General features: G+C 43.1%; 1 protein-coding gene across 8 annotated transcripts in view; it reads left to right on the top strand.

Moving 5' to 3' along the window:
• The window catches only part of PPFIA2 (PTPRF interacting protein alpha 2), a 581,389-nt gene that overhangs the window by 461,505 nt on the left and 97,167 nt on the right, over positions 1-22,717 (top strand). For 4 of the 8 annotated variants that reach the window (XM_019543139.1, XM_019543141.1, XM_019543140.1 and 1 more), the window contains 5 exons: positions 775-921; positions 5,469-5,603; positions 21,522-21,608; positions 22,031-22,114; positions 22,475-22,606. In XM_019543139.1, the coding sequence (XP_019398684.1) occupies positions 775-921; positions 5,469-5,603; positions 21,522-21,608; positions 22,031-22,114; positions 22,475-22,606 (585 nt within the window). The remainder of the gene's footprint in view (positions 1-774; positions 922-5,468; positions 5,604-21,521; positions 21,609-22,030; positions 22,115-22,474; positions 22,607-22,717) is intronic. The other 4 variants (XM_019543142.1, XM_019543143.1, XM_019543145.1 and 1 more) reach the window with 1 other exon arrangement.

Consider the following 22,717-nt stretch of genomic DNA (forward strand, 5'->3'; position numbering starts at 1 on the left):
TGAAACCAATGAGTGGGAGATATGAGTGTGGTGGTAGAAAAGATCTAACTGTGGGGCCTGAAGGGGCAAGATATTTTTTAAAGCTTTGAGTTCATTCAGCACAAACTTCCATGTACATTTGCAAGCAGTTGCTCAACACGTATCTTTATGAACTGAGTGGGATGCAGGGGAAGGGGGGAACCTGCAAATCATTTACTCACTTGTTGCATCTGTACTTAAGATCATGCAGCCCTGGTTTAACTAGGAAATCTGCATCTAGCAGATATTCTATCCTCTCTCCCACTATTTTAAAAGCTAGGTTGGATGACACTACTGTGAGTAAAAGAAAGTTTGGGTCCAAAATGTATTAAGCTAGTCAGTTCAGGACCTAAGTGTTTTTAGACTCCTGTTATTGTCCTTTATAGCTCCCTTTTTGAAACATATTGTTTACAGTATTGCATTGTGATATTTAGATTACTATATGACCTGTATTTTCTGATGTCTACAATTATTTATAAAGTAAACAAATTGTTATTAAACAGCTTGTAATATTTATCACCTATATTAAAATGCTGAAAAGGTGAGAAATTTTCAGTTTTCCTGAGTGCTGTATCAACTAATTTAACTATGTAGGTGGGTGGTTTTACATTCTGCTGTAAACATTTGTAATTTTTTTATATGAAGACATATGAATCCAAAGGAAAAGAAACTTTCTTTACAAAAGTCACAGCCCTGTTTAAAATTAAACTAACTTTTAAACTACATGGCATTTGAAATACATATTTTTCATTTTAGGCTATGGCACAAAAAGAAGATATGGAAGAAAGAATCACTACCCTTGAGAAGCGCTACCTCAGTGCACAGAGGGAATCCACCTCTATTCATGACATGAATGATAAGCTGGAAAATGAACTGGCAAACAAGGAGGCCATCCTACGCCAGGTTCAGTATCTGCTTCACTGAAATGGCTCTGTTCATGCAGAATAAAAGTTAGCACCGAGGAACCAAAAAAAAAAAAAGAGTACAGGAGTTATGGTAGGAGGTTTCTATTAAAGTAGGTTGAGCTTCTCATTCTGAATCAATGAACAAATCTGCCTTAAAGTAATTCGGGCAATTTAGTCTACATATTTCACATCAGCTGCTATAAACCTATTTAACAAAACCAATTTGCCTTCTCAACTTCATAAAGTAACTGTAGTCAGTTATGTTTTCAAGTGGTGTCCTGCACTAGAAGGAGAAGATGCAGGATTTGGCAAAGTGAGGTGCAGGAGCATTCACCCAGCTTCAGGGGTGACTGCACCCCTGCTCCCAGCATCTTCCCCTGCTACCAACTCATGTGGCCACACTGTACAGTAGCAATCCCCCCACTTCCCCTCCATACTCAGAGGCACATCTTCTCCCTTTCCTTTCCTCCCTTCCTTCCTTTCCCTCCAGCTGTTGCTGTTGCTGCTTTCCTTGCTGTCCAGGGGCAGAAGACGCTTCACAGCTTCTCTTGCCCACTCTAGCCATGCTGCATGGGGGCTGGACTCAGCTGGAAACAGCAACAGTGGCAGTGGGCAGGGGGCATTCCTCCTCCCTGTATCTGCTTCCAGGGGACCAGGTAGGGTGGGGGAAACTTACCCCTGCCCATCACTGCTGCTACTGCTGCTGTTGCTGTTCCAAGCTGAGCCCACCCCCCACACAGCCTAGATGAAGCAGGGAGGAGCAGTTCTGAAGCTTCCCCTATTCCCAGGACAGCAGGGAAAGCAGCAGCAGGTCAGAGTCCAGGGATGAAAAGAAGCAGGGATGGGCCTCTTCACACAGAAGGAAAGTATGGGATTCTCACCTGCTTTGGGGGTTTAAAATTTCCCCAAGAGGCTCCTGCAGTATAGTCCAGTTTGAAAAGGGTGTGCAGCAGTGCCACTGCATACCCTCTGCATCCACCCAGTGCATCTCAAGTGACATTACCTAGGCAAAAAGTGAAAGTTTTTTTTTTCCATATAGTGTTCACTTGGATTCCATTAGTCACAAAATAGAAATGGCGTAATTAAAAATGAGAGACTACTCCCTCACCAAATGCTCAGTATTTGTGAAAAATAGGGTAAACTAAAATACTTTAATCAGTTATGGATAGAAATTGTGTGAAGAGTCTCAGTATTAAAACAGCTCACAATGTTTATGCACAGCATATTATGTATTGCTTATAGGAGTATTGTAAAACCTGAGGTACAGAAATGGGGGAATGCAACACCCATCATTTAAAACTTGATCCAGTCTTCAAATTCTAGAAATAAACATGCCTAATTAAATTCTTGATGGTTGTGAATTATATAGGACGAGATGTTTTTTAGCAATTCATCCAGGACACTGTAAGTCAGTTCTCATTTTGTATTCCTAATTCTTTCACTGGTTCAATACAACCAGTAGTAAGACAGATGTATAATGCTGTAAAATTAGTAATTATAAAGTAATACTTACTTTATAAAGGTGTGTGAGGTATTATTAGTTGCTATGTATTAATATGTTTTGTCATCATCAGGTGTCACGGGGTGGGAAATGTTACATCCCTATTATGCAACGGGGCAAACATAGTTACTGAACAGTTAGGTCATTTCTTCTTAAGGTTGTATAATAGCTCAGACTTTTGGCCCTGATTCTCCTTTAGCCACACTTACATGGTAAACTTACTGTGCCAGGCAGCCAAGGCCTTCAGATATTCTGCATTGCTCCACACAGGCTACCTACAAAACTAGCAGTTTTGTCAGGATATCCACACTAATTAGCACTGCCACACAACAGTTCTAACTTGTTCATCTGAAACATTGCACCAGGCATGATTGAACTACTTCCAGTTTAGGTGGCAGCAGTGCAGAACAGTGAGGTATGCTTGAAAATGCTACTGTTTGGCATAATTAGCATGTCATATAGACATAGTCTTTGGGTGCACCGAGATGAGCACAAACATGCGGTATGTATCACCGCAGACCCATCTGGTAGAAAAGATCTAGCTGTGGGGCCAGAAGGGGTGAGAATTTTTTTTAAGCTTTGAGTTCCTTCAACACAACTTCCATGTACATTTGCAAAGAGTTAATATGGGGGGGCAGAGCATCCTGGATGCCCCTTTACTAAGCATCCTGCAGGAGCTTCACCAAGGCAGGCAGGGGGATCAAGCAGGACCCCTTTGAGACCTTGGCCCCAGGCAGGACTTGGATCTGGGGTGGTGGGAGGGGAATGGCAACCCATGGAGTCAACCCCTGCCTTTCCAAAAGGAAGACAGTAGGCAAAGAGGTACCGCTGGGATTTGAACCCAGGATCTCCTGTTTATTAGGCAGGTACGTCAACCAGCTAAGCCACAATGCCAGCTGCAGTGTGAGCTGCTGTACTACACATGCAGGCACTCCCCACACTGCTGCTTTGCAGCACTGGGGGGCAGAAGGGTTGACCACAGGATTCCAGGGCCAAAAAAACCCAAGCCTAAAAACAGGGGGGTGGCACATATGGTGGCAGCATATGCCACCCAAAACCAGAGCCAGGCTCCATGCTGCAGGATCCCCATGGCTGCAGCTCCTGGAGGTCCCTGGGTCTGCAGGTAAGGCTGCTGGGGACAGTACAGTTGGTGGGCCCAGCCTCCCCTACCCTGCCCGGGGTAACATGGAGCACACCAGAGCATGTGTGACAGGCATCTCCTGAGAACATGTAGCAACAGCACACTTTATGCCGTTGCTGTTTGTCCCTGAGGAAACACACATCTTTGCTCATGGGGAGCCTGATGTTGTGAGCCTACCAGCCAGCTGTGTGCCTTAGAGCAGCCTCAGATATAATTTAACAAAGGCTTGGTCCAAAAATAAGTGGGCTCAATGGCATTTTGCCCCTTCTTCCTATCTTTAATATTTCCAGCACATCTTTTTATTCTGGAATCAGCAAGGATGGATGACTTGGAGGCATTCTACATGCTCTATCAGGGTGGGGAGTGAGGAACAAGACAGGACTACTCACCTAGTTGTTATATAGGGGTGCGAGGCAACAGAAAAGCTAGTCATATGCCTGACCATTGGGTAAAGTGAGTGGCGCTGACTGCTTTTCATTTGGTTAAACTGTATGAATTGAAAACTCCAATGAATATTTTGAAAATGTAGACTTGTTCTCCCCCAAGACACAGAAGAAAGGTAAAAAAGAAAATCATTTGCTTCTGTCAGACATTTTTATAATGCTTTAGCACATACATTGTTTTCTAACTGCATCAGACTGTATTCAAATGATCATTTTCAGTGATCTGGAAGAAAGCATAAAATCATTGTGCTAAATGATTTTAGAATAACATTAACATTTTATGTGAGGCAAAAATGTGAGGGGCATATAATTTGGGGGGCAAGTCAGGGACACCAAGAAATCTGGATGGTTTGGCAAGATATATATGTATGAAATGTGTTTTAATGCAGTGAAGTACAAAGTCACAAGGGCCCAAATTCAGCTCCCCTTTTGGCAAGTATGTAGCACTTACTCAGTTAACTTCACTGTGTCAGTGCCATTTTGAACATATTTTTAGATCCTGCTCCCCCTTCTTAACAACTTGCTCTGACAATTTTTTGTCTGCTAAACTCCTGTTCCACCTAGTCAAATCCCTGTGAGGAAGAGAGGAGGGCAGATTTCCAAACTTTTAGCCCCAAAACTTTGTGGTTAGACCACTTGCCCAGGAATGAGGGACCCAGGTTGTATTTCCCACTTACTCACATATGGCTTGAACCTACAACCCCACCTTCTAGCTTAGTGCCCTAACTGGCACGCCCTTGGCTTGCATTGCCAAGAGCAGACTCCACCCTTCCTGTTGAAGCTGGCCAATGGGCAATGAAGAAAGGAAGATAATGTGAGGCTAGGGGAAACCCAAACTAGAGGATGTTTGGCTCAGTAATGAGAGCACTGCCCTGCAAGGAAGGTGTCTTGGGTTTGGCCCCTTCCTCCAGTAGGATAAAAGCTATCCCACTGCCATTTTCTCAAATGACACTTAGATGCAAAATGCAGAAATATCATCCAGTGTTCCAGGCATCAGTTCCAACTATTTTGTGGCAGTTGTATCTGTCTAAAATGTGTACTACTTCGTATTTTAGCTCCCTTTTAACTTTGCAATGAACTAGACTCAATAATTCTGTTTGTACTTTCCAAAATGGCTTTTACTGGCACCAGTACTTTGCTTTTTGCTTGAGTAAGCAGTACACAGATCATGGAAAAGGAGTGTTTGTTCATCTTTGTACTTTACAATTTGTAACTCGTTTTCTTAGCCTCAGTAGGCCTCAAGTCCTTAGCCCTCAAATCAGGCATAGTAAATATGGGAGGCCCATACTCGCCCATACTTGGATTAATCCTTTTTGCAGCAGCATAATAAGGTCTCTCAAGCTAGATAATACCTTTGCCTGTACCCAGTTCGACTGACCTTCTCAGAAAATTCTCTTAAGAACTATAACAAGTTTTTAATTCTGTTTTTTATAATTTTTTTTTCCATCTCTGGGTTTCAGTTGGAAGAAAAAAACAGACAGCTGCAAGAACGTCTTGAGCTAGCTGAGCAGAAGCTTCAACAGACAATGCGGAAGGCTGAGACATTGCCAGAAGTAGAGGCTGAACTGGCTCAGAGAATAGCAGCATTGACAAAGGTACTGCACTGAGAAATAGGTTCACTTCAAAAGCATATATGGTTTAATTTTGATTTATTATTCCTCCTTTTGACAACAAGAGCAATAACAGTAACAAAAAAAGCAACACGGTTTCAATGCGATTTGGAAAAAATGCCCTGTGCTAATGTACTAGAAGCAAATGTTAAGTATATGACACAGTTATTATTTACCATCTTACATTGATGCGATTGGTGCAACTCAATACGACAATATTATGTAACCTGATTGTGTTTTCCCAGAGTTGGTGGGCAGACAAATTAACTACCCTTACTTACTTTAAAGGTCATTAGGGCCAGGTACAGACATTACACTTTTAATTATATAAATGATTGGAAATGAGTCTATACCCATAACAGAACAGGAGTTCTGCACACAAAACTGGTCTATATCTGTAACAGAACAGAAGTTCAGCATGCATAGACTGGCTTAAAAATGGTGGAATCCAGCCTAAGACTTGCCCCCCACCACCAAAGGGTGATCGGTTTGCTACCGATCTAAACTACACCACTTACAGAAAACTGCGTAACTTGGATCGATTCCACCTCAGGTTTTTTGAATGTCTGTATTTAGCCTATCTGTATAAGGAGTCATATATTTCCAGTATCTTTAAAAATTCATGAATCCATTTAGTTTGTAATACTCAAACATTTCACACTTAACAACAAAAGAAACAGTCATGCTATTAATCATATTTATTTTTTCATGATGTTTTTATACACCACATCAATTAGAAAAGACACAACAATCATTTTCACTACAATAAATGACACAAAATAAAATCTTCCTTACTGGCATTTGGGATCATTTGCGTAATAAAAACAAAGCCATCTGGAATATTTACTTTAAAAAAAAAACCCTCTTGTAGCAGATAGTCAGAATACAGTTGATAAATCACATAAAAAATGCAAAGCCCTAAAGGGACCAAAGACAGCCTGCTTTCTATATTAGCAGCTTTCTTACAGAAAAACAAGACAAAAGTACATTTTAAATATTGCAGCTGTGCATGAAACTAGTTCTGTAATTCAAGGATTATTAGCTTTAGTTTGTCACATTACTAGCATAAAATAATTTATCCATCACATTTTATAGTCAGACAAGATGGAAAAAGCTGATATAGGACATGATGTTACATATTACTCTGATAGGTCTAAACTTTTCTTTTTCTGTCACTGAAGGAAGATTGTAGCAAACTTTGCAGCCACATTTTCTCATCTAATGAATGCTAAAAAATAATTTTCATCCCTTTGTATGGGGTCATCAGTACCTAATCGTACTAATTAAGCTAATTTTTCTGCATTTTAGTGAAGAGAACATTATACACACATGCACACATGTGTATATTTTACCTCATGAAGTCAAGATCAGTATTCAGTAATCAGGATATTCATTGATCACTTTGGTTTATGTCAATGGCTTGTATTCTGAGAGGCAGGCTGAAAATGAAGATTCAGCAAAAATGAGCTAAATGAAATGACAGACAAATGTTCCAATTTTTTTTAAAACCTCATGTGCATGTAAAAGGCAACCTTAGCAGCTTTAAATTGCCCGACTGTGATTGATACAGTAAATGACCCTGTATTCTAGTGCCCTTAGCAGTGTAGGAGAGTGTTGTTTTATATTTTTGAATAATTTTTCGTTTCTTGAATCATTTCTGCTGTATTTGTGGGGCCAGGCAGTATTTTTAAGCTTCAAGCACATCTTTTATTGTCACCATTTTTAACTGAATTAATATTAATAGTGAATATTGTGAGAAGTCTTCAGCATGTAATATTTTCAAGTGTTATTCCTAAGCAGAGCTCTGCCAAAGGAAAGTTCTCATGATAGACACCGTGAGAGGAAGCGGCATTGTGACTCCACACCAGATATTGTTACCTGACTCACCTGTGCAGCTGTAGCTTACTCATTTTTAACTAAGATTAAAATTGTGACGGGAAAGGCAGGAAGTGACAATAATGAAGCTAGCAACATTTGAAGAGGCACCCTAAATTCCTGGCTGAGATTGTGAATATGGAAGGGAGAGGTGAACCGGGAATTTAGGTGCCTAGCATTGAGAGGCAGCTAAGCTGGCATGAGGGACAGGAAACGAATCTCAAGGAAGATTAACCCTGTGAAGCAGAAGAAAAATAGAAATTGATGGGAAATCATAGTGAGAGAAAAGAAAGGGAAGTAAAAGCAAGGGAGATATTTATGTTTATATATTTATTCAAACATTAAAATATAGATGTAATTATATATAAAGTATAAAGTGTCTAGGCTCTTTTGCTATTTGTTGAAAAGTAATGAATTAGCCGGTAAGTAAGTGTAGATAAATAAGTGCAGTAGCCTCTCCAAAGTCAAGAAGGGAAGATTATTTCAAAACAAAGAAACAAAAAACCCCCAAAATTATGCCACCACATTTTTTTTCACAGTCTTCCATGCAACTGCAAATGTCTGGGGGAAAACTTTGGTTTGCAAAGTGTTCACATAACCAACACATTTGATTTGTTTTGGAGTCTTGGGGGCAGTGAATTACAAACCAAGGGCTCTTATGGAAAGCCTCTGTCATTATTCAGTCTGGAGAAAAGAAAAATGAGGTGGTAGTTAACAGCAGTGTTCAAATACCTGAAGCATGATTATAGAGTGGATGGAGCCAGGCTTTCCTCTTAGGCTATATAGCCCCCAGCTGCAGGAGAAGAAATTTAGTTTGTAGATTAGGAGGAACTTTCTGACTATTAGGGTGGTTGAACCTTCAAATAGGCTATCTAAAAAAGTTTTATGTCCAGCCCTGGAAATTTTTAATAGCAGGTTGGACAGACACTTGGCTGGGATGGTTTAGTCATGGATGATTCTACCTTGAGCAGGGCCTGGACTAGATGATCTTGTGAGGTCCCTTTCAGCTGCACTTTCCCATGATCTATTTTAGTCAGACAGGATACTCACTCAAGATATTGCCATTAAATACTGTTCTTATTATGACCAGAAAGCTCACAATGCATTTGCACATCTTTTTCAAAAAAATTAATTTGACATGACTAGAGAAGTAGTTTTAAATCTGTGATATGCATACTCCATGAGGCCCACAAACTATGTCTAAGGGGTCCATGAAAGATGACTATCAATCAGTAGTAGGTGAATATCCACACTTACAATTTATAGAGGCGCGCACCTCCATTAAAAATATCCAAAGGGGTTTGCACCTCCATTTAAAATGTTTAGGGGTCCGCAAATGAAAAAAAGTTGAAAATCACTGGATTAGAGGAAAATCTAAAACATCACTTAGGCTTCAATACCAGTTCTGTTTCTTTATAATTATTTATACAATGAAAACTTGAACAAATGTGTTTTTTAATATCCTTATAGAATACTAAATATGAAGTATGAATGCTAAATACTAAATGTGAATGAGTGACAAAATCTGATCCATATATCATATTGATTAAGTAAATAGCTTATATTTTCTTATTTCAAATTTATGCAAATGTTAAAAGAGCTGGATTAACAGCAATGGGAATCTGTATATTTTCCAGAGAACAAATAAATGTTTTAAAATGCTTTAACATGGCTAGCTAGTGTACAGGTGCAAATTGTAACATTTGCCCAAGTATTTAAGTAACTCAGGCTGTTAGCCTGCAAATGGCTCAATGCAAATATGGCTATATTATTAGAGGCACCCAAGTAAGCTAATTTAAAGTTAGCTCAGGTATGTCCCAGTCACTGCAGTGGAAATCTGCATTGGGAGGTTAAAGGTGAGTCTTCTGAGCCAAGCCCCTTTACACTGAAACAAAACCAGAAATATTGATTCTTCTTGATTGCACCTCATTAGAAGTGACCCCACTGAAATTAGTGGAGTTTCATTACTGTAAAACTGATAAAAGAAGTAGGCCCAAATATTTTACTTTTTTATCAAAGCAAAATAACATGGGATGGCATAAAACCTACTTCCCTGTGGATAAATGATGAGAACAGTAGTCATTGATTAGCCCTGATAAAAACATAGCTCATGTATGTTCTTTGAATTTGATTTTATAACCTTCAACTCAATGGCCTAGCAACATGTATGTATGGATTACTGTTTTGCCATTCTGCTTAGTAAATCCAGATTAATATTTTATAAAACAAGTGCGATACAAGATTTTGCTTCTAAAATCACATCAGTTGAGGTTTGGGTGTTTCTCCATATGTTATAGAGTGAACTGGTGAATATTTTTTGCTGTTTTTTCACAAATTAGTCATAAGGTGTGAAATTCTAAAAGTCTGGCGATCTTGGCTACGTATCCAGAAAGTTACTTGATTCATCTGAGACTTTCTTCGGCTTAGTTTTCACTGTAGGCTAGCCATAAGGTGAGCCACTGCAATATCAGCCAATCTGTAGTACAGGAATCTGGTCAGGCACGTGGCCTGTGCTGCCAGGCTTCTCATCAACACTGGCATTGTAGCTAAGGAACATTGAAGCTGTCTGTGGCTATGGATCCACATTCATTTATAACACTAAAAAGTGCTGAGTAGAGCACCATCAGACCTTGACTGTTGTGCTGCACAGATGTGTTGCATAACAGCCCATTTTCACTGCAAGCACGTTACCGTAGCAATATGTAATAACTACCTATATTAGAGACTAGCTGACAACAAAGAGTACTGGCTACCTTACTGTGTGGCAGTAGTCAGATATGGCTGTGTGAATACAATATGTCAAGGGAAAAAACAGTAAATGAATCTAAATTAAATCTACAATGTATATGGGGCCTTAGTCTGTGTGATCGTTCAACCAACCCCTTGTGGTAGAGCCTATGAACTTACCGCCAACCATGGAAAGTTCTTTCCGTGCATGAACTACATTTTTGAAGGTAGGACAGATCTGGCTACATTCAGTACAGATTCATTTCCTCCTTAAAGGAAGTGATCTAGTGGCCCCCTGCCTTGGTCCAATATGAATCTACTATATTTACGTCTCTTCTTAGGGCTGCTTTTCTTGAAGAAGTTGACAAAAGCTTGTTTATGAAGGACTGGAGGATGGATGTATGAAGTGCTGCATGACCAAAAAGATTTCATAGATGTCATAGACATTAGGGCTGGAAGAGACCTCTCAACATAATCAGGTCCAGCCTCCTGCCCAAGGGGCAGGAAGTCAGCTAGTGTCAAATGATCCCAGCAAGACAAACATCCACATGTTTGTTACACATGAGTCTAGAGTAGTTGCTTGCACCACCTCTGTGGGGAATCTATTATAGGCCTTGGGGGCGCAGACAGTAAAGAAGGTTTCCCTTATGTCCAACCTTAAATAGTCTTGGAGGAGTTTGTGATGATTGGACCTTGTCATCCCTTGGGGTGCTCTGGTAAACAGGTGTTCCCCAGATCCTAAAGCACACCTCTGAGACTGCTTCTCCAGACTGAAGAGCCCTATGGCTCTCAGCCTCTCTTCATAAAGCAGGTTCTCTTGTCCTCTAATCATGCACATGGCTCTCCTCTGGACACTTTCAATCTTCTGCATGTCCTTTTTTGAATTGTGGAGCCCAGAATTGGATGCAGTACTCCAGCTGGGGCCTCACCAAGGCCAAGTACAATGGGAGCATGACATCCTGGGTCTTGCTCAAGATAAGGGTAAGGGGCCTCCAGGTCCTTGACCACCTGGGTGATAGTGATCATCGCTTGCTGGAATTCACCATCCAGCACAGGGTGTCAAGGGCCAGCAGCAAGGCAGTAGCCCTAGACTTCAAGAGGGCCAACTTCAGCGAGTTGAGGAGATTAGTGGGAGAGGCACTGGAGTTCTCAAGGGCAGGGGAACTCAGTGCCCAAGATGATGGTCGTTCCTTAAGGAGACGATACTCAGGGACCAAGGGAGTGCTATCTCCAAAGAGGAGTATACCTCCTTTGCTTGGGCCTGTAGTGGGGCTGTCAGGAAAGCTAAGGCAGACATAGAGCTAGGACTAGCGTCCAAAATCAAAGATAACAAAAAGTCCTTTTTCAAATATACAGGGAGGATGAAGAAAGCACCGGGAAATGTGGGGCCCCTCCAAGATCCTCTGGGCAATCTGGTGGTTGTGCCAGAGGAGAAAGCATGCTCAAATCAGTGGGTCCAGATGCTCTCCACCCCAGGGTGTTGAGGGAGCTAGCAGGGGTTATTGCAGGGCCCTTGGCACGGCTTCACGAGTGCTCATGGTGCTCGGGCCAGGTGCTGGATGATTGGAAAGTAGCCAACATGTTCCCCATCTTTAAAAAAGGGAGGAGGGAGGACCCAGGCAACTATAGGCCCGTTAGTCTTACCTCAATTCTAGGGAAACTCTTTGAGAAGATCATCATGGAGTACATCTGTGATGAGCCGGCCTCAGAGATGATGCTTAAGGGCAACCAGCGTGGTTTCATTAGGGGCAGGTCATGTCAGACCAACCTGATTGCCTTTTATGATCAGGTCACAAAAGCGTTGGATGCAGGTGTTGCTGTGGATGTAGTCTTTCTGGACTTCAGCAAGGCCTTTGACACCATCTCCCACCCCATCCTCATTAAAAAATTGGGCGACTGTGGCATTAATGCCTACACAGTCAGATGGATTGCAGATTGGCTGAAGGGTCGCACTCTGGTGGTACGTGGATGGGTCATATTCAATCTGAGGAGAAGTGGGCAGTGGAGTCCCCTAGGGCTCAGTTCTTGGGCCCGCGTTGTTCAGTTTCTTTATCAGGGATTTGGACGATGGGGTGAAAAGCACCCTAATTAAATTTGCTGATGATACCAAAATTTGGGGTGAGGTGAGCACACTAGTAGGGAGGGAAAGACTGCAGCAAGACTTGGATAGGTTGCAGGGGTTGGCTAGCAAAAACAGGATGCTCTTCAGTACTGACAAGTGCAGGGAGCTGCACTCAGGCAGTAGTAACCAGCAGCACACTTATAAGATGGGAAACACACTTCTTGAAAGCACGGAAGCAGAAAGGGATCTTGGAGTCATTATTGATGATGAACATGAGCCGACAGTGCGAGGTCACAGTTGGCAGGGCTAACCGCATCTTGTAATGCATCCACAGGTGCATCTCAAGCAGGGCCAAGGAGGTGATCCTCCCCCTCTATGCAACACTGGTCAGGCCACAGCTGGAGTACTGTGTCCAGTTCTGTGCGCCGCACTTCAGGAGGGATGTGGACAACATTGAGAGGGTCCAGAGGAGGGCCACCCGAATGATCTGGGCACAGCAGGGCAGACCCTACAATGAGAGACTGTGGGACCTGAACCTGTTCAGCCTTCACAAGAGAAGGCTGAAGGGGGACATGGTGAGTCTATAAACTCACTAGAGGGGACTAGAAGGATTTGGGAGAGACCTTGTTTCCCCTAGTGCCCCCTGGCATAACAAGGAATAATGGCCATAAGTTGTTGGACATCCACAAGAACTACTTCACAGTTAGGGCAGGTAGGATCTGGAACCAATTTCCAAGGGAAGTGGTGCTGGCTCCTACTCTGGGGGCCTTTAAGAGGAGGCTTGATGTCTACCTAGCTGGGATCATTTGAGCCCAGTTTTTTCTCCTGCCCAGACAGGAAGTCGAACTTGAAGATCTATAAGGTCCCTTCCAACCCTACTTCTGTGGTTCTATGATACTATGATGCATCGGTAGATGCAAGCCAGAGTTTTGTTCACTCTGCCAGCTGTGGTATCATTGGTGGCTCATATTCATCTTGTGGTCAGTCATGACTCCCAAGTGTCTTGAGGTCATGGTGCTAGCGAGTATAGCATTACTGAGCCTATAAGTGTAATGCAGGTTTTTATTTCTGAGGTGGAACACTGCATTTCTCCATATTTAATGCCATCAGGTTTTCAACCACCCATCTTGCAAGCCTGTCAATGTTGGCCTGGATCACCAGCCTATCCTCAAGTGTGGACACTTTACCCCAAAGCTTGGTGTTGTCAGCAAACTTGGCAAGTCTGCTTTTGACACCCGTCCCCATGTTTATGAATACATTAAAGAATACAGGTCCAAGAACATAGTCTTGGGGGTCACTACTAGTCACCGAGTGACATGTTCATTCAGTTCTGTCAACTACCACTCTCTGGGTCCAACCTCAGAGCCAGTTCCCCAGCCATTGGACTGTGAAGTAGATGAGGCCTCAATTGTCCAGGTCTTCCATGAGGACATCATGGGACAGCAGGTCAAAGGCTTTTTCAAAGTCCAAATATATGACATCAACCTCTTCCCTTTTGTCCAGGTGATATGTCACTTGGTCATAGAAGGAAATCAGATTGGTCAAACAAAACCTACCTGCAACAAACCCGTGCTGGCTATTCCTCAGAATGTTGCCTTCTGTTAGCCTGCCAGGAATGGTTTCTTTGATAATTTTTTCCAAAATCTTCCCAGGGATTGAGGTCAAAGTGATTGGTCTGTAGTTTCCCAGGTCTTCTTTCCTCCCTTTTTTGAAGACGGGCACCACATTGGCCCTCTTTCAATCTTCAGGTACTTCACCTGAGTGCCACAAATTCTCAAATATCCTCACCAGTGGCTGCACTATAATGATTGCCAGTTCTTTTAGCACTCTTGGGTGTAACCTATCCAGACCAGCTGATTTATGGAGGTCCAGCCTCTCAAGATGCTCCCTCACAAGATCCACATGAATGGTGGGCATATATTCACCTTCACTCTGGCCATCCCGCATCATGGTTGGTAGGGTGATTCCTTTGGGCTAGTGAAAAACTGATGCAAAGTAATCATTAAGCAGATTGGCTTTTTCCTGGGTGTTGGTAGTCAGCTGCCCCAGCTGATTTACCAGGGGTCTAATGTTGCCCTTGTTTTTCTTTCAACTCCCCACATATCTGAAAGACTTTTTATTGTCCTTGATTCATGTAGCCAGATGGAGTTCAATTGCAGCCTTGGCTTTTCTAGTTTGCTCCCTGCAGGTGTGGACCAGTGCAGTATACTCCTCCTTAGTGGTGTTTCCTGTCTTCCATCCTTTATACACCTCTCTTTTTAGATGTAGGTGGTCTATGAGTTCCCTGTTGAGCCAAGGGGGTTGTTGAGCCCTTTTACCACCTTTCCTACAGATGGGGATGGACTCCCCTTTTGCATCTAGAATCACTTCCTTAAGGAGCAACCACTTACTATGAACTTCTCTCCCTGTGAAATCCTGGCTTCTCAGGGCCTCAAGAACAAGGCTCCTGAACTTATGAAAGTCAGCTTTCCTAAAGTCAAGGACTAGTGCATTGCTGGCTGACTTGCCAGTTCTGTGATGGATGGTGAAAGTGATCATCTCGTGGTTACTGTCACCCAGCTTCCTTTTGATTCTTAGGCCACTGATTAGATCATCCCCTTTGGCCAGTACCAGGTCCAGCAGTGCCTTGCCTCTTGTCAGCCCAGAAACTTCTTGGGACAGGTAGAGCTTATCCACGCATGTAAGGAAGCTTTGTGACTGATTGGATTTGGCCGAGTGCTTAACCCATGAAATGTCTGGGTAGTTAAAGTCTCCCATGATGACCATGCATTGAGACTGTGCAGCCTTGACCAGTTCCCTGGTGAATTCTTGGTCAAGCACTTGTTCCTGGTTTGGAAGTCTGTAGTAGACTCCTAGATTTGTATCCCCTTCACTACATTCCCCTCATACTCTAACCCAAAGGGTCTCCAGTCATCCTCCTTGGGTGCCGCCAATCTCAGCTTGTAGGGAAGTGTAGCTCTCCTTCACATAGAGAGCTATACCCCACCCCTTTTTTTTGCACAATCTCTCCTGTATGGTGATTTTATTGATACATAGTTAGAGCAAATAAGAATAATGCAGGCAAGGCAAACAAAATAAAATACCAAACAATATAAACCATCGTCCTCTCCTCCCCCCAATTCTATATCCACCAGTCCTAGGACTGTCACAGAGGGAAGGCACGTCTGGCCAGTACTGGAGCTTCACCCTGTGGTTCTCTCTTGAATGTCAGATGTCAGCAGCCTGAAGATTGAGGGCCAAGGTCCACCCCTTACTCAGTGAGGTGGGTGAGATGGGCTGGTGGTGTGCCCTTTGTCCATGGTGTCCTTGAGTTCCCCTGTTGGGGACCCTTTGCTGTTCTGAAATCCCTCCTTTTGTATTCTTCTTCTCCACTTTATCTCTGGGTACCATTGATTGGTTTTCCTATGGCTGTCATACTGTCCATGTTTTGCCCTGCAACCGTATTCCTTTGTTCCAACAAACCTATCACATGCATGCATCTTAATTTGGTCATTAACTGATGTCTTAATTTGGTCCATCCACCAAAACCAGAAATCCTAAGGGCTCTGAAGCTGGTCACTGTGACCTGGCCACTGTAGCAGAGTCACTTATCTTGTGTTATGGAACAGTATGGTGTACATGTCTTCAATTTTCCAGCCTGTGTATGCCCTCTTGTCTCTTGGCCTAAAACACAATGACAGCTGGTTCCAGACACAGTGGGTCTTGAAGGAAATGATGCCACAAACAGGCTTTTTAAAACCAACTGACTGTTGCCGCCCCCCGGACCATTGTTCTAATGCATATCTACTTTACCTACAAGCCAATTCTTAAAAGCAAACCTCTAAATATCATTTTCTAGCCAACAGCTAGCATGTATTAACCAAGAGGAAGTCATTCCTTATTAACCTGATTTGCTTCTATGATAAGGTGACAGGCCGTGTGGATGGTAAGAGAGCAGTGAATACCTTGACTTTAGAAGATCTTTTGACACTGCCTCTCTCAATGCTGTCATTGAAAAGATAAGGAAATATAGACTAGATGAAAGGCTTGTAAGGTGGATACTCCTTGGCTCATCACACTCAACAAATAGTCATCAGTGACTCAATGTCTATTTGGGAGAAGGTATGAAGTGAGTTTCCCCAGAGGTGTGTCTTGGGTCCAGTATTGTTTGATATTGTCATTAATGATTGGGGAAATGGGATCCAGTGTATGCTTATCAAATTTGTGGATGACTTCAACGTGGGAGCAGTTGAAAATATTCTGGAGGCTAGGGTTAGAATCCAGAATGACCTGGAAAACTGGGGAGGTGGTCTACAATGAACCAGATGAGATTCAACAAGGACAAGTGCAGAGTCCTGAACTTGGGACAGAACAATTGCAGGTACTAGTACAGACTGGGAAATGAGTGGCTAGGCTGCAGCACTTCAGAGAAGGACCTGGGGGTTATAGTAGACCATAAACTGAAGTAGAGTCAACAGTGTTCTCTTGTTACAAAAAAGACAACAGTATACTCGGTTGTATTAACACAAACTTCACTTGGGATGTTTGTGTTGAAGGGAAGTAAGTCTTTTACTTTATTTTCAGTACTGGTGAGACCTCACCTGGAGTACTGTGTTGAAATTTGGGCCCCATACATCAAGAAAGATGTAGACAGTTTAGAAAGAATCTAATGCAGGGCAGCAAAATTTATTAGGGGCTTTGGAGGTGAGATTTATAAGGAAAGGCTAAAACGTAGAATTATTTAGTCTGGAGAAGAGAAGGCTGAGGGGGGATTTAATAACAGTCTTGAAATACCTGATTACAGAGAAGATGGAAATGGGCATTTCTCTGTGACTGTAGGAGACAGGACTAGAAGCAATGTTCACAAGCTTCAGCAGGTGAAATTTAGGTTGCCAATTAGGAGAAACTTTCTGATTGTGAAGCTACTCAAAATCGGAACAGAATACCTAGGGAAATTATGAAAACTTCATCCTTCGATGGTTTCAAGAGCAGGTTAAATAGACACTTGGCTGGGATGGTTTAGTCAGGGATGATCCTGCCTTGAGCAGACGGGCTAGACTAGATAACCTCGTTAGGTCTCTTTCAGCCCTACTTTCCTACAATCCTGTGATCAGGAACTGGGCTATCCAGCTGGTAGCCTGTGGGCCGCATGTCAGCTTCCAGTGGTTAACTCATAGCCCATGAGCTCCTGCAACTTTGCTTCCTTGGATTCCCATGTTTCCCAAAATGGGTGCCCCTTTCCCCCTCATACCCCCACTCACTCTGTCACTGCTTCCCTCCATTGCCTTCTCCTGCTGCTGCTCCCCATGGCCACTCAGAAGTTGAACAGCTCTGATCAGGAGCAAACTCTCTACTGGTTAGCAAACACCAAACAGAAACAGATATTGCCAAATGGCAAAAAGTTGCCAATATATCGCTACCTTTACCACAATTGACACTCCCCACAATGAAACTATCAGTATTCATGAATCCCACATGCCTATCACATGACAAATGCCTTCATATAAATGCTGCACTGAAACCAAACTCTTACTGTGCTCCTGGGTAGATTCTCACACAAATATGATAGTGGATGGAAACAGCCTGCAGCCAGTAAAAGAACACTTTTCACAAAATTCTATCTCTGCTTTCAGCAAAAGTAACTGTTCTAACTTGTACTCAGCTTTGACTGTTTTAACAGCGAGCAGTCAGTGACTGGTGGGGAGGGGAAGAACCCACCGTAGCCAATCTCACTCACTGGCTTCTGGAAGTGGCTGCAGCGCTCCCATTCCCTGACTGGCACTTGCAGGGGCACCGACACTCCCACTGGGCCCCCCTACCCATCACCTAACCAGGGAGCACGGCCTGTCAGGGGGTGCACCCCCGTGCACCACGTACGTGTCACCACTGAGTCAAGGTGCCCCACATAGGGCTTTATGAACCAAGGAAGGAAAGAGTATACCACATCCCTGATGATGAGGGGTAGGACAGTTACTCTGTTGATCTCAACATGTGTGGGGGGGGGGGCGGGAATGTAGTATCTATTATCTGGGGGAGGGTGAAGTTGTTACCAGTGAAGGTGTGGATAAAGTGCCCATGGTGGTCTATGATGTCCTGAAGTATGACAGAGAAGAAGCCCTTCTGGTTGGTAAACTCGATGGCACCTTGTGGCAGGCACAGGATTTTTGTAAGCACACCTCAACAACCCCCACACAGTCAAAGAAGCCCATAGGGTGGAAGCCACCTCCTCTTGATTGATGAAGTAGATGAAACAATTTAACAACATGTACCTGATGACCTTGCACATTTTCCAGACCACTGCCCCTGCTGTGGACTTGCCCACTTCAAACTGGTTGGTGATGGAGTGGAGACTGTTGTAGTGGCATACCAAGGGTCTCTGGCAGTTGGGGGCAATGCTTACATTTGCCCCCACCCCCCCCATCACAGAGCAGGATGGGGGGAGGGGGTCCCTCCCAGCAGCCAGTCACAGAGATGAGGTGGGGAGGCAAAAGCACCAGCAAAGCACGGCGGCCAAACCAGAAGTGCTTCTTACAACCATGGGTCTTGCAATGCTTGCAAGGCTCCCCCCACTAATAAAAGATATCACGCACACACAGACAGACCCCTCCCCCACACAGAGAGCCATCCGCCCTTTCCTCCCAACCCCCCACAGCCACCCACAGCTCAGTCTCACTCCGCACCCTCCCCTTGTTACACTTACGTGCAGGGAGCTGCTCCTTGGCTATCCCGAGCAGCTCCATGGATGCAGAGGGCTGAGCTAAGCTGAGCTGGGCTGGGCCCAGTGGGGAGTGCCACTCCTGTGCCATGTCTCTGTGGGCAGGCCTTGGACCTGGGAGGGGCTCAGCTGCAGGGTGCCAACATGAATTTGGGGGGGCTCTAGCCCCCAAGGCCATCTCAGTTCCACAGCGCGCAAGTTGCAGCATGGTCCTTCTGGCATGGCCAGCCAAGCCCCAACCACCCCCCGACCCTGTTCCAGGTAGGGCATAACTCTTCCAACTTGGCTCGGCTCCCTCCCCCCAGATGTGGCACCACCTGGCCTGCAGGCACAGCACAGCTCTTCAGGCAAAATCCCAGCCCTGCCTCTGCACAGCCCCATTGGTGGAGGAAATGTGAAAGCTGCAGTTTAAATTTGGCATAAAAAATGGGCACTGAGTTTAAACTGCGGTTTTCACTTCCCTGCTGGTGAGGTTCCCGGGGCTCTGAATTGGAACAGACCCCTGGGCACATGTACCCAGTTTGCCTGTGTATTTATCTGCCAATGGTCTGACTGCCCGGCTGGTGCCCCCTCAGGCCTGCACCCAGGGGAAATGGCCCCCACCTGGCTCTCCCCTCGATTTGCCACTGGATTGTTGGGAGTGGCAAGTTTCCAGGTGGCAATGGTGACTTGCTTCTCTGGAGTCAGGGATGGCCTTATGCTGATGTCCTGCCACTCAAAGTGGTGTGCCAGCTGGGTGATGATGCCTATGTCAATGGCCCAGCACATGCGGAAGTTCTATAGACACTATTTATCATCCCAGGTACCCAGGACAATCTGCTCCTACCATTCACTGCTCATCTCATGGGCCCCAAACCACATATCAGTGGCCTGGAGATGCTCCCACAAGCACATCGGAGTCAATGGCATTCAAGAGGGCCTTGGTTTCTTCAGTCAGGTGGAAGTAGTTGCCTAATTCCAGGATACTTCATGGCTGTACGGTCCAGAGCACATGGTAGCTGTTGCTTGTACCTGGCCAGGCAACAGCAGCTATAGGAACACGTTCAGTCCCAGCCCAAGCCCCGGGGCTGAGTTAGAGATGGAGCCAGGATTGGAACTGCTGCCACCACTGCCACTGCTGCCTTGCCAGGTGGGTACCAGAGCCATCCTGTGCTCCATGCTCTGAGCAAGAGCCAGAGCTACAACCACAACTGAGAGTAAGTAGTACAGAGGGATGGGTGGGCAGCAGCTGCTGCTCCAACTCAACCCTGGTCCTGGGTATAGGCTGGAGTTAGAGCTGGAGCAGCCGCCTGGCCACCTACCTACTCAAATGTAAGAAGAGGAGCCTTTTCCCACATTGAAATAGGCAAGGAAAAAAGTCATCTTGGATTCAAGTAAATACAATAGTATCATTGAAGTGATCTTAAATCATGGTGTGTGTACCATACACAATAAACTATGTGTACTTATTTTACTATGTGTGCCTAATTATTATTTTGATAAATTTTTTGTAGATGATGATCTAAGTAATAAAGTATATCTTTATCACAAACATTACATTTGCTGGGAGTTTACATATCTGGTGACCCAGAGGTCATTTCTGACAATGGTCTAATCAAAGAGCATTTCAAAATCAGGAGTTTACAATAACACAGACATCAGTAATAGTGTGCAGTGTCTATTTCTTATGCACATATTTTGTTTCCATAGCAACAAATTCAACATAGCTTTCTTTAAAATTGTACACTAGACTTCATTGATATAAGGATGACAGAGAGATCCATATTTTGTGACAAATGCTCTATTAAATTTTCTATGAGAAAAAACAATGACTTTGGATGGACTGCCATTCTTTATATTCAGTACATGACTTCTTGTCCAGTTAATGATGTTGTATTTATAGGTCTTCCCTAAAGTATGACGTTAATCTTATAAAATGGATTCACAAGGGTGAATCCTCTCAAAGAAATTGGAAACTATATAATTTATTGGGGTAAAAGGGGCTTATTTGATTCTCTCTCTAAAAAGTCTTGAGCTGTATTTTATTAGTTTTCTGTGTTTTCTAGGAAAATCTATCATAACACTGCACAGTTACTATAAATAACTAATCCATTAATTTTATGTATTCTATTACATTTAGGCATTGTTTTTCATTCCTATAAAACGGTGCAAAAATTTTACAAAAATTCTGACATTGGCCTCTCAGAGTCACACTCCGGTGTTTCGATCCCCATAACTCCAGCTACAACATGAGACCCTATTAGCCAGAACTGCTTTGATTTTCCTCTGTAGAAATCTTTCATCAGCCAGCCATTACTAACCTTGACCTTCCATACCTAGGTTGATAGCTTTTTTAACATTTCATTGTTTTCCGTTTATCCACGTCAACTGCATCATATTCACCAAATATCAGTGTAGTTTATTCCACATAAAAGTCTGTCAGTTAAAAGATTAAATTTTCAGTCACGCTTTTCTTTTAAGCATTCTGTGCTGTGTTCTGTTCAGTGTCAGTGTCTTTAGTTCTGATTTTTCAATTTTGTCCCTCTCCTTTTCCTTGACTTGTTAGTCTGATCCAACCTCTTCTACCTCATCTGATGATTATCAATATGTTATGGAAGCTAAACTACAAGAAATGATCTCCATACGTAGGAAGGTAGTCCTACTGGACTTTACTTTCTATTGCTAAATAGAATCCATCTAATTTGTTTTCATTTTTATTTTTATTTTTTATTTTTTTATTGATAATCAACCATCGTGCAGTTCAGTGCTTCAGGAGCTTACAATTTTACGATGGCAGGTTTGTGTTCAAACCATGCACAGTCTGCATGTTACATTTGGCTGATTTCATTGCTCATAAATAACTCCAATGTTTTGCTGATGCTTGGATGTAACAGGCCTTTGTAGCTGACACATTTCAAGCAATGCTGTTCAGCTGCCTGTTTGAATAAAGTTTATTTTTTGAAAACTAAGTTTGCAGTTAGTAGTAGCTTGCTTTATGTTTTGTTTGAACTTTACTGAGATAATGAGTTACAAAGCTATTTAAATTTCAGACCAAGTCTTCCTATTTTTTTGCAGGCAGAGGAAAGACATGGTAACATTGAAGAACGTATGAGACACTTAGAAGCTCAACTTGAAGAGAAGAATCAGGAACTCCAAAGAGTATGTTCATTGCAGATGGTTTATTTTTTGTGTATAAAGTCTGACAATATGGAGCCAAATTCTGCCTTTGAGTACAAACATGCAGCTTTCTTGACTGCAGAACATAGCATTTGTGAACATGAAAGTAATGCAGTCCCATGTTAGTCAATTCACTTAAATCTAGTTTTAGTTCATTAGAAACATTCTACTAATACAGAATTTTCTAATATACCTTGATCAAAATATGTGGTGGCTCAATAAGGTCAACCAAAAGAGTAATCCCTTCAGTTCGTGGATGTCTTAGTGAAAATTTGTTCAGTGTAAATCTGCGTTAATTAACCCAAACACTTATCGTTGTGTTTCCTCTGCCCTGTACTGAAGGCCAGGCAAAGAGAGAAAATGAATGAGGAGCACAACAAAAGACTATCAGATACTGTAGACAGACTTTTGACAGAATCCAATGAACGCCTGCAGCTACACTTGAAAGAGAGAATGGCAGCACTTGAAGAAAAGGTAATGTTCAAAGGGCAGTAAAAATTTAAATAGTAGTAGGACAATGACTATAATTATGTTTTCCACTTTTAAATTAATGTAAACATCATGCTGGTTTTGTAATCCGCAGGT

This window comes from Crocodylus porosus, unplaced genomic scaffold (assembly GCF_001723895.1).
Source record: "Crocodylus porosus isolate Cpor-Errol unplaced genomic scaffold, CroPor_comp1, whole genome shotgun sequence".
In the NCBI taxonomy this organism is placed as follows: domain Eukaryota; kingdom Metazoa; phylum Chordata; order Crocodylia; family Crocodylidae; genus Crocodylus; species Crocodylus porosus.